This window comes from Dermacentor andersoni, chromosome 9 (assembly GCF_023375885.2).
Source record: "Dermacentor andersoni chromosome 9, qqDerAnde1_hic_scaffold, whole genome shotgun sequence".
Taxonomy (NCBI): domain Eukaryota; kingdom Metazoa; phylum Arthropoda; class Arachnida; order Ixodida; family Ixodidae; genus Dermacentor; species Dermacentor andersoni.
Genome location: NC_092822.1, coordinates 5,966,313 through 5,979,530, shown reverse-complemented (window position 1 = coordinate 5,979,530; position 13,218 = coordinate 5,966,313). Strand labels below are relative to the sequence as shown.

Genomic DNA, 13,218 nt, shown 5'->3' with positions numbered 1-13,218 from the left:
GTTAAAGAGATCCGTGAGCTCCTGCAAAGGTATGTCATCTAAATTTCGGAGGACATTGTACGTTATCCGGTCGGGCCCTGGTGCAGTGTCCCTGGTAATATAGCCAAGGGCCTGTTTGCCCTCCGGCAGTGTGACATCTGCATCCCGGTTTTCGTCTGGATCAGGGGGCGTTAAAGGGGCTGCGTTCGGATGTGTAGGTATAGGCTGTGGAATATATAGATTTTTTAAGTGTGCCATAATATCCGTGCCCTTTTGTTTCTCTGAGTAAATCAGCTTTTGAGTAGTAGTGTCCGCGTGGGTTTTGGTGGAAGTGGGATCGAGAAGAGCCCTCAGGAGGTTCCAAGTGCGTTTTGTGCCCAGCGTTCCTTTCACTGTGCCGCAAAAGTTGGCCCAGTTTGTTTGAGCAAGCTGGGTGGCATATTGTGCAGCCTCCTCCGTGACTGCAGCGATACGAAGGCGAAGTTTGCGGTTTAATCTCTGGCGCTTCCATCGTTTGGAGAGGCTTCGACGAGCCTCCCACAGATGGAGGAGGTGGGGGTCTACTTGGGGGACATTCTTGGTGTTCTTAATCTTTCCTCCAGCTCTGTTGAGGGCATGTTGTATCTTTTGAGTTCAAGACTCCAAGGTCTGCGGTGTGGTATCCTCCACGGCGACGTACGAGCGGAGTTTATCCCAGTCAACGAGGGTCTCAATTTTCGGCCGAAAATTTTTTGAATTTTGCGTTAGGATTGTTTGTATCACGTGCTGATCGCTGCCTAATGTGTCCGACAGGACCTCGTGTGCTTTCACTATCACTTGTGTGCTTGTCATCGTGAGGTCTGGCGTGGTGTCTCTTGCCGTACTGGTGCCCACTCTCGTTGGTATAGTAGGATCTGTGATTAAAGTAAGTGCGTGGTGCATCATAGTGTTATGTATAAGCTTGCCCTTTGGCGTGTTACTTATATAACCCCATGTCGTATGGCGGGCGTTAATGTCGCCCACTAGGATTCGATGTGTATAGCGTGTTTGAGCAAGAATTTCCGGTATCCTTGTGCCCTTATCTTTAGAGGGACTGTATATGTAGTCCTCCATATAAAAAGCAACAAAATCCCAATAAAGAAAGGCGTCAGGCAGGGAGATACGATCTTTCCAATGCTATTCACAGCGTGTTTACAGGAAGTATTCAGAGACCTGGATTGGGAAGAATTGGGGATAAGAGTTAATGGAGAATACCTTAGTAACTTGCGATTCGCTGATGGTATTGACTTGCTTAGTAACTCAGGGGACCAATTGCAATGCATGCTCACTGACCTGGAGAGGCAAAGCCGAAGAGTGGCTCTAAAGATTAATCTGCAGGGAACTAAATTAATGTTTAACAGTCTGGGAATAGAACAGCAGTTTACGATAGGTAGCGAGGCACTGGAAGTGGTACATCTACTTCTACTTGCATCTACTTAGGGCCGGTGATGACTGCGGATCCGGATCATGAGACTGAAATAATCAGAAGAATAAGAATGGGCTGGGGTGCGTTTGACAGGCATTCTCAGATAATGAACAGCAGGTTGCCATTATCCCTCAAGAGAAAAGTGTATAACAGCTGTGTCTTACCAGTACTCACGTATGGAACAGAAACCTGGAGGCTTAAGAAAAGCGTTCTACTTAAGTTGAGGACGACGCAACGAGCTATGGAAAGAAGAATGATAGGTGTAACGTTAAGGGATAAGAAAAGAACAGATTTGGTGAGGGAACAAAGTCGAGTTAATGACATCTTAGTTGAAATCAAGAAAAAGAAATGAGCACGGGCAGGACGTGTAATGAGGAGGGAAGATAAACGATGGTGATTAAGGGTTACGGACTGGATTCCAAGGGACGGGAAGCGTAGCAGGGGGCGGCAGAAGGTTAGGTGGGCGGATGAGATTAAGAAGTTTGCAGGGACGACATGGCCACAATTAGTACATGACCGGGGTAGTTGGAGAAGTACGGGAGAGGCCTTTGCCCTGCAGTGGGCGTAACCAGGCTGATGATGATGATGATGATGATGATGATGATGACGACAACCAAGAGTCCTTTTCCCAATGTGGGGTTGGACGGGATAATCTCGAAAGCGGTGTACTCGGTTCCTCCCTCTGAAGGAAGCCCAGTAGGGGTTCAGTCTATGAAGGGGAGGGTTTTATTAATAATAATAGCGGTACGCGATGTTACAGATGCCACGTGATATCCCTGTAAGGATAGAGACGCCGACCCTGTTTCCTGCAGGGCCAGTATAGCTGGCGGCTTCGGGAAGTGTTGAATGTATGTGGTCAATTGGGCGAGTTTCTTTTTGATGCTTCTACAATTCCATTGCCATATGATTAGGTCAGATAAAGTTTGGTTTCCGGGTGGAGGAGTTAAGCCCGCTCTACCCGAATTCTGTCGCTTATTGGAGTTGGCCATGTTGAGTCGTTACGGAGGTCGAAACCACCAACTGTGGTCTGGTCACCTCCTTCGTGGGCTGAGGGGAGTGAGCGGCGGCGGCAAGTTCGGGCTGTTTATGCTTACGGGTTAGTGATGATTGGGCATGCAAATCGAAGAGGTGATTAATTGCAGATTCTATTTTGTCGATGCGTTGATTAAACGCGGCCTGCACTCGTTGTAGGGCCTGCTCTTGTTTCTTAACTATATGTGTTTTGACAGCCTCGAGGCTGTCACTTACATATTTTAGAACTAGTTGCGTGAGGCCTTGTGTGAATTCTGGAGTTTAGAAATATTGTGCACAAGTCTGTTGTGAGAGGACTGGTGCATGGGGCGGTGCTGGGTGGGGAGGTATTGGGGAGGCCTGCTCAACGGGCGACTTACCAGTGTCGGCCAGGGGGTCCTGCCGTTGCTGCAGATGTGGGTCTGGATCCAGGCGCCCTCCGGTTGCCAAACCAGATGAAATCTTCAGAGCCCCTCTTGCCGCCTTGCCAGGCGCATGGGTGGGCAATCGTTGCGGCAGTGCCGGCCACGTGGCATCACTTCTCGTGCCGCACTGCACAGGAGGGCGTGGCGGGTGGTTCGTGAGTCGTGTCGCATGCGTCGCTATGTCAGGAGGTACTCGGGGTTGAACATGTGCTTGATTGATTTTCTTTTCGGGGTATGATATTTTCGGTTCCTTGGGTCGTACTGTGCTGTGAGGTGCTTGGCTGCAGGCATTCTTAGGAATGTCGTCAGGTTGTTGGTTTGTCGTTGATACCTCGGTACTTCGCCTCGGTGGAGTTGTATCGGGTCCCTCTGGGCGCTGGCGCCGCTCTTTCACCGCTCGGGGCCCGAGTCTCCTCTGACGAGCCGGGCAACTCAGGTCGATGGTGGGATGGTCATCGGATCCGCAAGTAAGACAGCGTGGAAGGCAACCTTCGTGGTGTTCATCTGGGTTAAGCAAGCCACAGCTCCCGCACCGCCGTTCTTGCGGGTATGGGCAGATGTCATGTCGATGTCCGGTTAGGAGGCAGCAGTGGCACACTTGGGTGACTGGGCGGAAGGGTCTGGATCGAAATTCTACGCCTTGAAAGTACACGTAGCTAGGAACTCGCCTGCCCTCGAAGGTGTAGAGGAATGCTCCGTTCGTTCCGAAGGGTCTGGCATGGATTATGTTGATATCATGGGGGTCATCATCATCAGCAGCAGCAGCAGCCTGGTTACGCCCACTGCAGGGCAAAGGCATCTCCCATACTTCTCCAACTATCCGGTCATGTACTAATTGTAGCCATGTTGTCCCTGCAAACTTCTTCATCTCATCCGCCCCACCTAACTTTCTGCAGTCCCCTGCTACGCTTCCCTTCCCTTGGAATCCAGTCTGTAACCCTTAATGGCCATCGGTTATCTTCTCTCCTAATTACATGTCCTGCCAATGCCCATTTCTTTTTCTTGATTTCAACTAAGATGTCATTAACTCGCATTTGTTCCCTCACCCAATCTGCTCTTTTCTTATCCCTTAACGTTACACCTATCATTCTTCCTTCCATAGCTCGTTGCGTCGACCTCAATTTAAGTAGAACCCTTTTCGTAAGCCTCCAGGTTTCTGCCCCGTAGGTGAGTAGTGGTAAGACACAGCTGTTATACACTTTTCTCTTGAGGAGTGATGGCAACCTGTTGTTCATTATCTGAGAATGCCTGCCAAACGCAGCCCAGCCCATTCTTATTCTTCTGATTATTTCAGTCTCATGATCCGGATCTGCGGTCACTACCTTTCCTAAGTAGATGTAATCCCTTACCAGTTGCAGTTCCTCGCTACCTATCGTAAACTGCTGTTCTCTTCCGAGACTGTTAAACATTACTTTAGTTTTCTGCAGATTAATTTTTAGACCCACCCTTCTGCTTTGCCTCTCCAGGTCAGTGAGCATGCATTGCAATTGGTCCCCTGAGTTACTAAGCAAGGCAATATCATCAGCGAATCGCAAGTTACTAAGGTATTCTCCGTTAAATTTTATCCCCAATTCTTCCCAATCCAGGTCTCTGAGTACCTCCTGTAAACACGCTGTGAATAGCATTGGAGAGATCGTATCTCCCTGCCTGACGCCTTTCTTTATTGGGATTTTGTTGCTTTCTTTATGTAGGACTACAGTGGCTGTGGAGCCGCTATAGATATCTTTCAGTATATTTACATACGGCTCGTCTACACCCTGATTCCGTAATGCCTCCATGACTGCTGAGGTTTCGACTGAATCAAACGCTTTCTCGTAATCAATGTTAATCAATGTCTCGTAATCAATGACGTAATGAATCATGGGGGAAGGTGACCGTATCATTCATGACAGCTTCCTCGGTAGGTATAGGTAGGGCCCCTGTGATTATCCCCTTGCAGGAGTTGTCCGGGGAAGCCACATACGCAGAGACTTGATACGATTTGTTGCCGAGCACGAGCGTCTGAATGTGGCAAAGCAGTTCCGCCAGGTCAGGATCCGGGGTGCTGACCAGTGCGATGCTCTGTTCCTTGCGTACTCGTATGCGCGCCGCAGGAGGCAGCGGGGCTCGGAGTGCGGTTTGTATCGCGTCTCGCAGCGGTAAGACCGCTTCTTGTTGTAGTGATATACCTCCTCTTATTCGGAGAACCTCCTTGTGGTCCCCTGCGGGGAGGCGCGGCAGTCGATGCCAGCCGGGTCCGTGTCGACGTTCGCGTGGGTCGAATGGGGCGGTTGGAGTCTTGAAGGATTCCTCGGCGACAACCGTCCGTCGGTGAGCGTTGGCCACACTGTGTACCATGGAGTGTGAGGCACGGTCGGCTGAGGATGTGCATCATTGGACATGTCGCCTGCTCCGCTCCAGCCGGCGCGGTAGTCGCAGAACTCGATGCCGCGCTCGGGCTCCAAGTCGCCTGCATCCATGCAGTCCAGTTGGCCTGCCGGGTCGGAATTGCTGGCGGACATCTCCGCGGCTCTGGCCCCTACCCTGGGAGCCGCTTTGCAGGGTGCGTCGGATGCCGACGCGGCGTCCGCGTCCGCCGTGCCGCTGTCGTGGTGGGGCGTTTAGGCTTAACGTGGTGACCACCGCTTAGGGATTTCAAACGGCCGTCTCGGGCTCAGAAAAGAGTCCAGCGCGGAAATATTGGTGTCAGGTAAAATCTGGTGGCTTGCCGGTGACAATGGTTGTACGATTTCGTGCCGATGGTGAAAGATTCCGGGTGGTTGAGGGTGGATTAGCAGAGCCAGCTGCAACGCGATGTGCATCCCCCGGTGCCCAGATAGAAAATCCCCTGCTCAATGTTGAAGCCAACGTGCTTTCGGGAATATGACAGCATGCCCTTGGAGCCAGGGTTTTGAATTCCTCGCGTGAGGCTCCGGCGTCTTCGTAAGGGACACCACACAACATGATGATGATCATTCATTGGAATCCCCTTTGAAACGGGGTGGTGACAGATAGTCACCTAGCCTGCTTGAGTTAACCAGGTACGCTATCCATGCTGTCCATTCTAGCATTCTTGTATACATCTCCTTGATCTTTTTTCTTTTCCCCAAAACCTCTCTTTCTGCCTTGTACCACTACCTATGCGTTTGACGGATCCGGTCATGTCAATCCTTTCACTGGTTTTTTCCACCAATACTCTAAACGTCTCTTGCTTATCTCAACTGCTAACCAGTTGATGCTGCCAAGAATCAACGAGAATTACTGAGCACAGTGCCATGCCTCAGCTATAGTACACCGTACCTTAGCGTAAAAAAAGGACACCGCGCTTTGATACACATCATCGATGATTCCTGCAACAAGTATTCGCTTCAGGAAATATCTTGACTCCATAAAGCATTCGAGAAGACGCCGAGAGCACCTGGTCACGAACATATTGCTCAGGCATCTGTGTGGAATTTTGCTAAAGAACAGTCGGCATGTCGGCCGAGCGAGGGCGCTGAATCCTGTCGATTTGGTTGGCCTTTTTCGACATTACAGGAGTGTATGACAAAGTAGACCGCAACATTTTGTGGTATATTCTGGAAGGGGTAGGCTTTGGCGACGGTTGTATATGACTTTTGGGAGAGATTTACCTTGAAAATACCGTTTGCGTTGAATGGGAAGGGATGAGGAGCGAGGAGAAAGTTGATATCAACAAGGGACTGAGGCAGGGGTGCCCTTTATGCCCCCTGCTGTTTAAGATGTACATGGTGAGGATGGAAAGGGCGCTAGATAGAAGTAATATCGGGTTTAATCTCTCATACAAACAGGCGGGTATAGTAGTAGAGTAGCAGCTTTCAGGTTTGTATTATGCGGACGACATTAGACAATTTTAGTGCGTCCGGTATTCCGGCAAGCGCGGGTGGTTTGCCGAATGAGCGGGGGCGTAAATGTGAGCGGCCAGATTGATGGCACCAGCTGGTGGTGCAAAGCTGAACCACACAAACACAGAGCCAATTGCTATATGCTGCTTAGCTGCTGGTCTAAATTTTCGACAGTGGCGTAATCGTGTTCACAATAGAGAAGTTTAGTGCGTCCGGTATTCTGGTAAGCGCGGGCGGTTTACCGGTTGAGCGGGGGCGTAAACGTGAGCGGCAAGATTGGTGGTGCCATCTGGTTGCACAAAGCTCAACCAGAGTGGCGCAAGGCAGCCATCAAGAAAATCAATGATGCTGAAAAAACGATTTGGCGCACGAAACTGGCAAAAAAGCAAAGCCTGGCACTATATTACCACCACAAGACGGAACCGTGCCCATCACCACACTACCGAGGAGATAGAGGCAGCGCGCCCTGCTGTTTCAAGCCCGCACTGGCGCTCTCCTCACAAAACAACGCCGCCACGAACTATTCGGCGTAGATCCGACGTGCCGCTTGTGCGGTGCACAAAAAGAAACACTTCTCCACGTGCTACAACAATGTCCGAGACTTCGCGCAGATCCCCGATCGTGCCCCCTGGCTGAGAGCCTGGCGCTGACTGGTCTTACCGAGGAGGACCGAACAGCACGCGCCGAGACTACGAAGATCCGGCTAGAACAGTGGGAACGACTGGGCAGGCGAGCCGAATATGTGAAGGAAACCCCCAGACAGACATCTCCCGGCTGGAGCCACCCAGTCACAGCTAGTGGCCGCTGATGGCGACCACCTCAGCTACACGAGCTGCTTCGACAGAGACGGCCGACCAGGCAGCAACGCGGCTGGGACGCGCTGACTTGAACCGGCATGGCTGGCGGATTGGATCGTCGTGGCTTTGGTGAAATCCGAGGCGACTGGAGCCGAGAATACAACCATGATACAACGAACCGGACCAACCAGACGGACTCGCAGACTGCGACTGTGACAAAACTGTTTTATGTTCTTTGTCTCACTACTTTCTACGCCTTTCTTTCCTTTTCGTAGTTTCAACATCTCCCGTGGCGTTGACAAACGCCTGCCCTAAGTCAAAAGGGTTCAGGACCACTTACTTTTACTCACTCACTCACTCACTCACTCACTCACTCACTCACTCACTCACTCACTCACTCACTCACTCACTCACTTACCACGCAAACACAAATCCAATTACTATATTCTGCTGGTGTAAATTTACTATATTCTGCTGGTGTACGCGGCGTAATCGTGTTCACAATTACGCCACTGCCGAAAATTAGCACCAGCAGCGAAGCAGGATATACGCCTCGTGCACCACCCATAGAGGCGCCACTGATAGCCACTTAGCGGGCCCTTCCAACAGTACGCGTGGGAGCAGTATAGCAGACAACAACCCTCTGCAGCAAGGGTGGCTGAAGTTCGCGGCTGCGATTCCTACTTTGTTCGGGCGCCAGACTGCTTCTTCTGCGGTGACAGCTGTAGGGAAGCCGCTGACCTCCGTGGGAGTGGGTATGAATACGATGTTACCGGTGTTTGGGGCAACATGGTCCACATACATTCCAGGTGCGTCCCGCAGACAAACGGCATGAACCCCATTTACATGAAGTGGAGCTCACGTTAATTAGCCGATAAATTTTCTTGAGTAATGCGATGTCTTGATCGTTTTCTTTAAATTCTATCCTTGCCGTAATGCTTCTTCTGTACCTCAATAAGAAGCACCCGTCGTTAGTGCAGATTTACATCAAACAAATCCGCACGGTGCGATGTCTGCATATGCCGTTGTGATTTTTCTGCCGATGAATACACGTGACATCACCGAACAAGTGCAGTCAAAGTCACCTCAAGTAGAGTAATTGCGAATTTATTGGTGGAAACGCGTACACTAGTCAACGAAGTCACCAACGCACGGGTTAATAAAAGCGCGTGTTAGTGCTGTACCGCTGATGCGATTCTGCTGCATACGCCGATGAACTGCCGTTCCCGCTGCAGTTTCTGCAATTTTAAATTCCCTAAGGGAGCTGCTTGGAAACGTACAAAACTAAAGTCTGACTAACTTTTCAGTACTTTTTCAAATGTTACTAGAGAAAGGTGCCACATGATATACCTAAAGGTAGAGCAGCGCCAGTCAAAGTAGATGAGCGCTGGCGGCAAGGCCGGGTTTAGTCCTCTGCGGTGTAAGCATAGTAAGAAAGAATTCAGTTGAGTACAAAATTCACATGCAAGAAGGGGCTATGTTGTGAAACAAATCACTCGGCGTGTTAAGTCCGCTCAGACAGCATCGAGGTGTAATGACTTCCCAAACGTGACGCAAACTTTTCAGCGAAAAATGGAACAGAAATACCATATGCAGCAACTATTAGCAATTCTCGCCCTGAACTACCTATTTTCTAAACACATTTCCCAAAAAACCACAATATCTAAGATCACATCGGGCGAGAAAAATAAAACAGTTAAAGAAGCACTTGTTTGGTGTCATTCCGATAAGGTATAGCGTGATTTAGACCCTTTACAAACGAGACAGGGTGAAAACCTCGCAGCTCAAAAGAATCAAGAAGAGTTATGCGTGAAGCAACTAGCAACAGTTAAACATGTGCGAAGCCACTCATAAAATAGATGCAACAGCTGGTGCGAGGATTCACCGGGCCACATAAAACCAACAATTTCAGTTCTTGCAAACTTCAGTAGCTTTAACGTGCAACACAATGCGCTCGGGTAGTGGTGCTGTCAAGCTAGCCCAACGCGGTAAAGAAGTGGAAAACAATATAAGCGGCAAACGGCATTCCTAACTTTAGCAGACGAGCTTCGTCGCTTACGCGTCCAACTATGACCGAGTGGAAAAAAACAGCGACGCGACAAAGGAAAGGATGAGAACAAGAAATTTCCGCCGAAGCGATGCTCCATTGCTACAGTTACTCCCGCTGATTAGGCTTTGCGGGGAATGATTAGAACCGTATTGCCGACACGTTTTCGCCGGTATTTGAGCCCCCCACCCTGCAACAATTCTTCTTCGACATTATTTGAAGCTTTGGCCACCCCACACATGCGAAGGGTGTTGCCTATTTTGCTACGAAAACATGAATAAGACGGAGAAGCACTATCAACGACGCAACAAACTACGGCGCGCGGCTGGCTCCTCTCCCCTGTGTTCTGCGCAAGGCCGCCCCACTGGCGCGTCCGTCGGCGCGCACTACGCGTATTGTGGGTTACTGAAATTTTAGCTCAGTGCTTGTCTGGTTGAACTCTACGCCACCAGGCGGCTCCACCGCTCCAGCCACTCACGTTTACGCCCCCGCCCATCCGGCAACGCGCCCTAACCGCCCCCGTTTGTCTGAATAACAGACACGCTAAAAGTCTCAGTTACGCCGTTGCCGTAAATTTGCACCGGCAGCGAAGCACAATATAGCACGTTACTGCAATTTTAGCACTCTGTTTGTCTGGCTGAGCTCTATGCCACCAGGCTACTACACCGTTCCGGCCGCTCACGTTTACGCCCCCGCCCATGCGGCAACGCGCCCTAACCGCCCCCGTTTGCCGGAATAGCGGACATGCTAAAGGTCTCTAGTTACGCCGCTGCCGTAAATTTGCACCAGCAGCGAAGCACAATATAGCAGGTTACTGCAAGTTTAGCACTGTGTTTGTCTGGTTGAGATCTACGCCACAGGCGGCTGCACCACTACGGCAGCTCGCGTTTACGCCTCCGGCCATCCGGCAATCCACCCAAACCACCCCCGTTTGCCGCAATAGAAGACAAGCTAAATGTCTCTATTGTGTTGCTAGCTAACAAGCAAAGTGATATGCAACGTATGGCTAATATAGGTGGACATGAAGGCGAGGATTTAGGTCTGAAAGTTCGCGTTAAAAATCAGGTGCTGTGATATTCAATGAAAACGGTGAACAGACAGTGTCAATACAGGGTTAGGAACTACCTCGCGCGAAAGAATATAAATACCTTGGTATATGGATAAACGAAGGTAATAGATATATGGAAACACAGAAAAAGCAATAACAGTGAAGTGGAAGAGAAATGGCGGCCTTAATGAAACACAGAGCGCTTTGGAGATACAATAGGTACGAGGTGTTCCGGGGTATGCTGAAAGGTGTAATGGTTCCAGGACTTACACTTGCAAATGAGGTTGTTTGCTTGAAATCAGGGATACAATCAGGACTCGATGGCAACCAAAGGTCAGTGAGACGCCTCGCCTTGGGCGCTCACGGGAAGACTACAAGTGAAGCTGTGCAGGATGAAATGGACTGGACCAGTTTTGAAGTGAGGGAAGCTCACAGTAAAATGAATTATGAATAACGATTGAGGAATATGAAAGAAAGTAAATGGGCTGGGAGAGTGCTTAGGTATCGGTACAGGAAAAACATTGATTCACAGTGGAGGAAAAGAACTAGGAAGCTTACCAGCAAGTATGCAGCCTTTAGGTTGGGCAACACAGCAACAGAGAACGTCAAGCGGAAAGTCAGAGAGGCTGAAATAATCTCATGGGTGGCGGCAATGGAAAGTAAACCTGTCATGAGTAACTACTTAAGAGGAAAAAACGAAATCAGGAAAGAAACGATTGATGATAACTCAATGGGAAGCTCATTACTTTTTGAAGCGAGATCAAGATGCCCTCGAACACGCACTTATAAAGCGAGGTATAAGAAGGAAGAACAAGCATGTGCTTGCTGCGGTAAAGCTAGGGAAACGATGGAGCATGTTTTATTAGCAGTCGATGCAGGCGTCTCTGACCTTGAAGCGCTTGGGTTCAGCGAGAGTAGGAGGAAAGTAAACATGTCCGTACTAGAGATTAGTAAGCGGCGATTGGAATATTGGTGGAAGTATGGAAACGACAAACGACGGAGGCGTGCAAGAACAAAGTTCACAATAGGGGTTCGTGGGCTTTAGTTCTGGGAATCGATCGTCGTTCTTTTTCTTTTTTTTTTTCTTTTTAACATAGCTGAGACATTAGGTAATATAATAACAAGAGCTTGGTGGGGCAACCCACCGCCCCGTTCCAAAGGGGACGCTCGTACATCCATCTATGCACGGATACACGTTCTAGAATACCGAGGTAAATCTCGACTGGTGGAATGTATTCTGCAAATAACTTTCTCCCGACAATTCATTATCCCCTAATGAAATACGGAACACGAAATCTCAGGTGGCAGGCAAACCGGCCTTGGAGAAGGCGTTTGCTATACAGACGAAGCAAAACGCTTTTGGTGTCTCACTGGCTTTGCAGCACGACGTGCGTCTTTGGCTCGTACCCCAGGGAACTGTGTGTCCGCGGCCGGAACGACAACAGCCAGACCGACGAGCGATGCCCCGGCAAAGGTATTGTGTTGGTTTCGATGGATTATTTTCCAGGTTGTTTAGGTTATTCGGCTTATCATCGTGAGCTGCAATACAATCTTAGTCGCACATCTCTCCTTTCCGGTTATGGAACGTTTGTTTGCGTGCGTGTACGTGGAGTGTTCTTAAACAGTCGCTACACGAAAACCAAGAGAAGCACTGTGAAAGCACGTTGAACAGACCACAACTTGTGTATAGGCATGGCTGCGGAGATGAGGCGATAGGCGTTGTATTAACAACGTCCTATCTTCTTTCTTGACACTTAAAAATGGAGTGCCGCAAGGGAGTGTTTTGGGCCCTCTATTATTTAACTTATATATTAATGACTTAGTAAATATAGATCCTACAGTTGATTTCTTTATATATGCGGATGATAGCACTATACTCTTCTGTGGAAAAGACGCAAACGAACTAATTATCAGGTGTAATGCATTGCTAATGAAACTATCTGATTGGTCACATTCAAATGTGATCAGAATTAATCCCACTAAAACGAAAGCTATTCTTTTCAGAGCCAGAAACAAACCTTTTCAGTTGGAACATTCAATCACTTATTTAGGCAAACACATAGAACTAGTTAATGAACACAAAATACTTGGAGTAATATTTTCATGTCATTTGAGTTGGGATGCTCATTTTAATAACCTTCGAAACAAGTTTTCTGCAGTCGCCGGTGTATTATCTCGCTGTAGAGCTTACATGCCGACAAAAGCCAAGCTACAAATTTATCATGCATTGTTCACCTCGCAATTTAATTATTGCAGTTTAGTATGGGCAACGACAACACGAACTAACATAAATAAAATAGTTACATTACAAAAGGCACTTATCCGACACATTGCTAATATTGAAGCCCGATCAACAACAAAAACATTATCACAAACATACCAAATCATATGGGTAGATCGGTACTACGAATATCGTCTTTTACAAATATTTTATTTTGCAAGGAAAGAATGGAGAGATTTTCTTACATCACTAGCGACCTTAAAGCACCATGACATAACTGTGCATTTCAGAAATCCTGAACCTTGGCTTGTACCGCGCTTTCGCACCGAGTATAAGTTACAATCTATTAAACACAATTTGCCGAAAATTCTAAATAGTCATGTTTACTCTAATAAATTCTCTCG

General features: G+C 48.7%; 1 protein-coding gene across 1 annotated transcript in view; it reads left to right on the top strand.

Annotated features, from left to right (window-relative positions):
• Positions 1–7,596: 7,596 nt before the first annotated feature.
• LOC126527448 (uncharacterized) overlaps positions 7,597–13,218 on the top strand; it is a 31,592-nt gene continuing 25,970 nt past the window's right edge. Inside the window, exon 1 of the mRNA XM_050175282.1 lies at positions 7,597–7,710. Within this exon, the coding sequence (XP_050031239.1) occupies positions 7,597–7,710 (114 nt within the window). The remainder of the gene's footprint in view (positions 7,711–13,218) is intronic.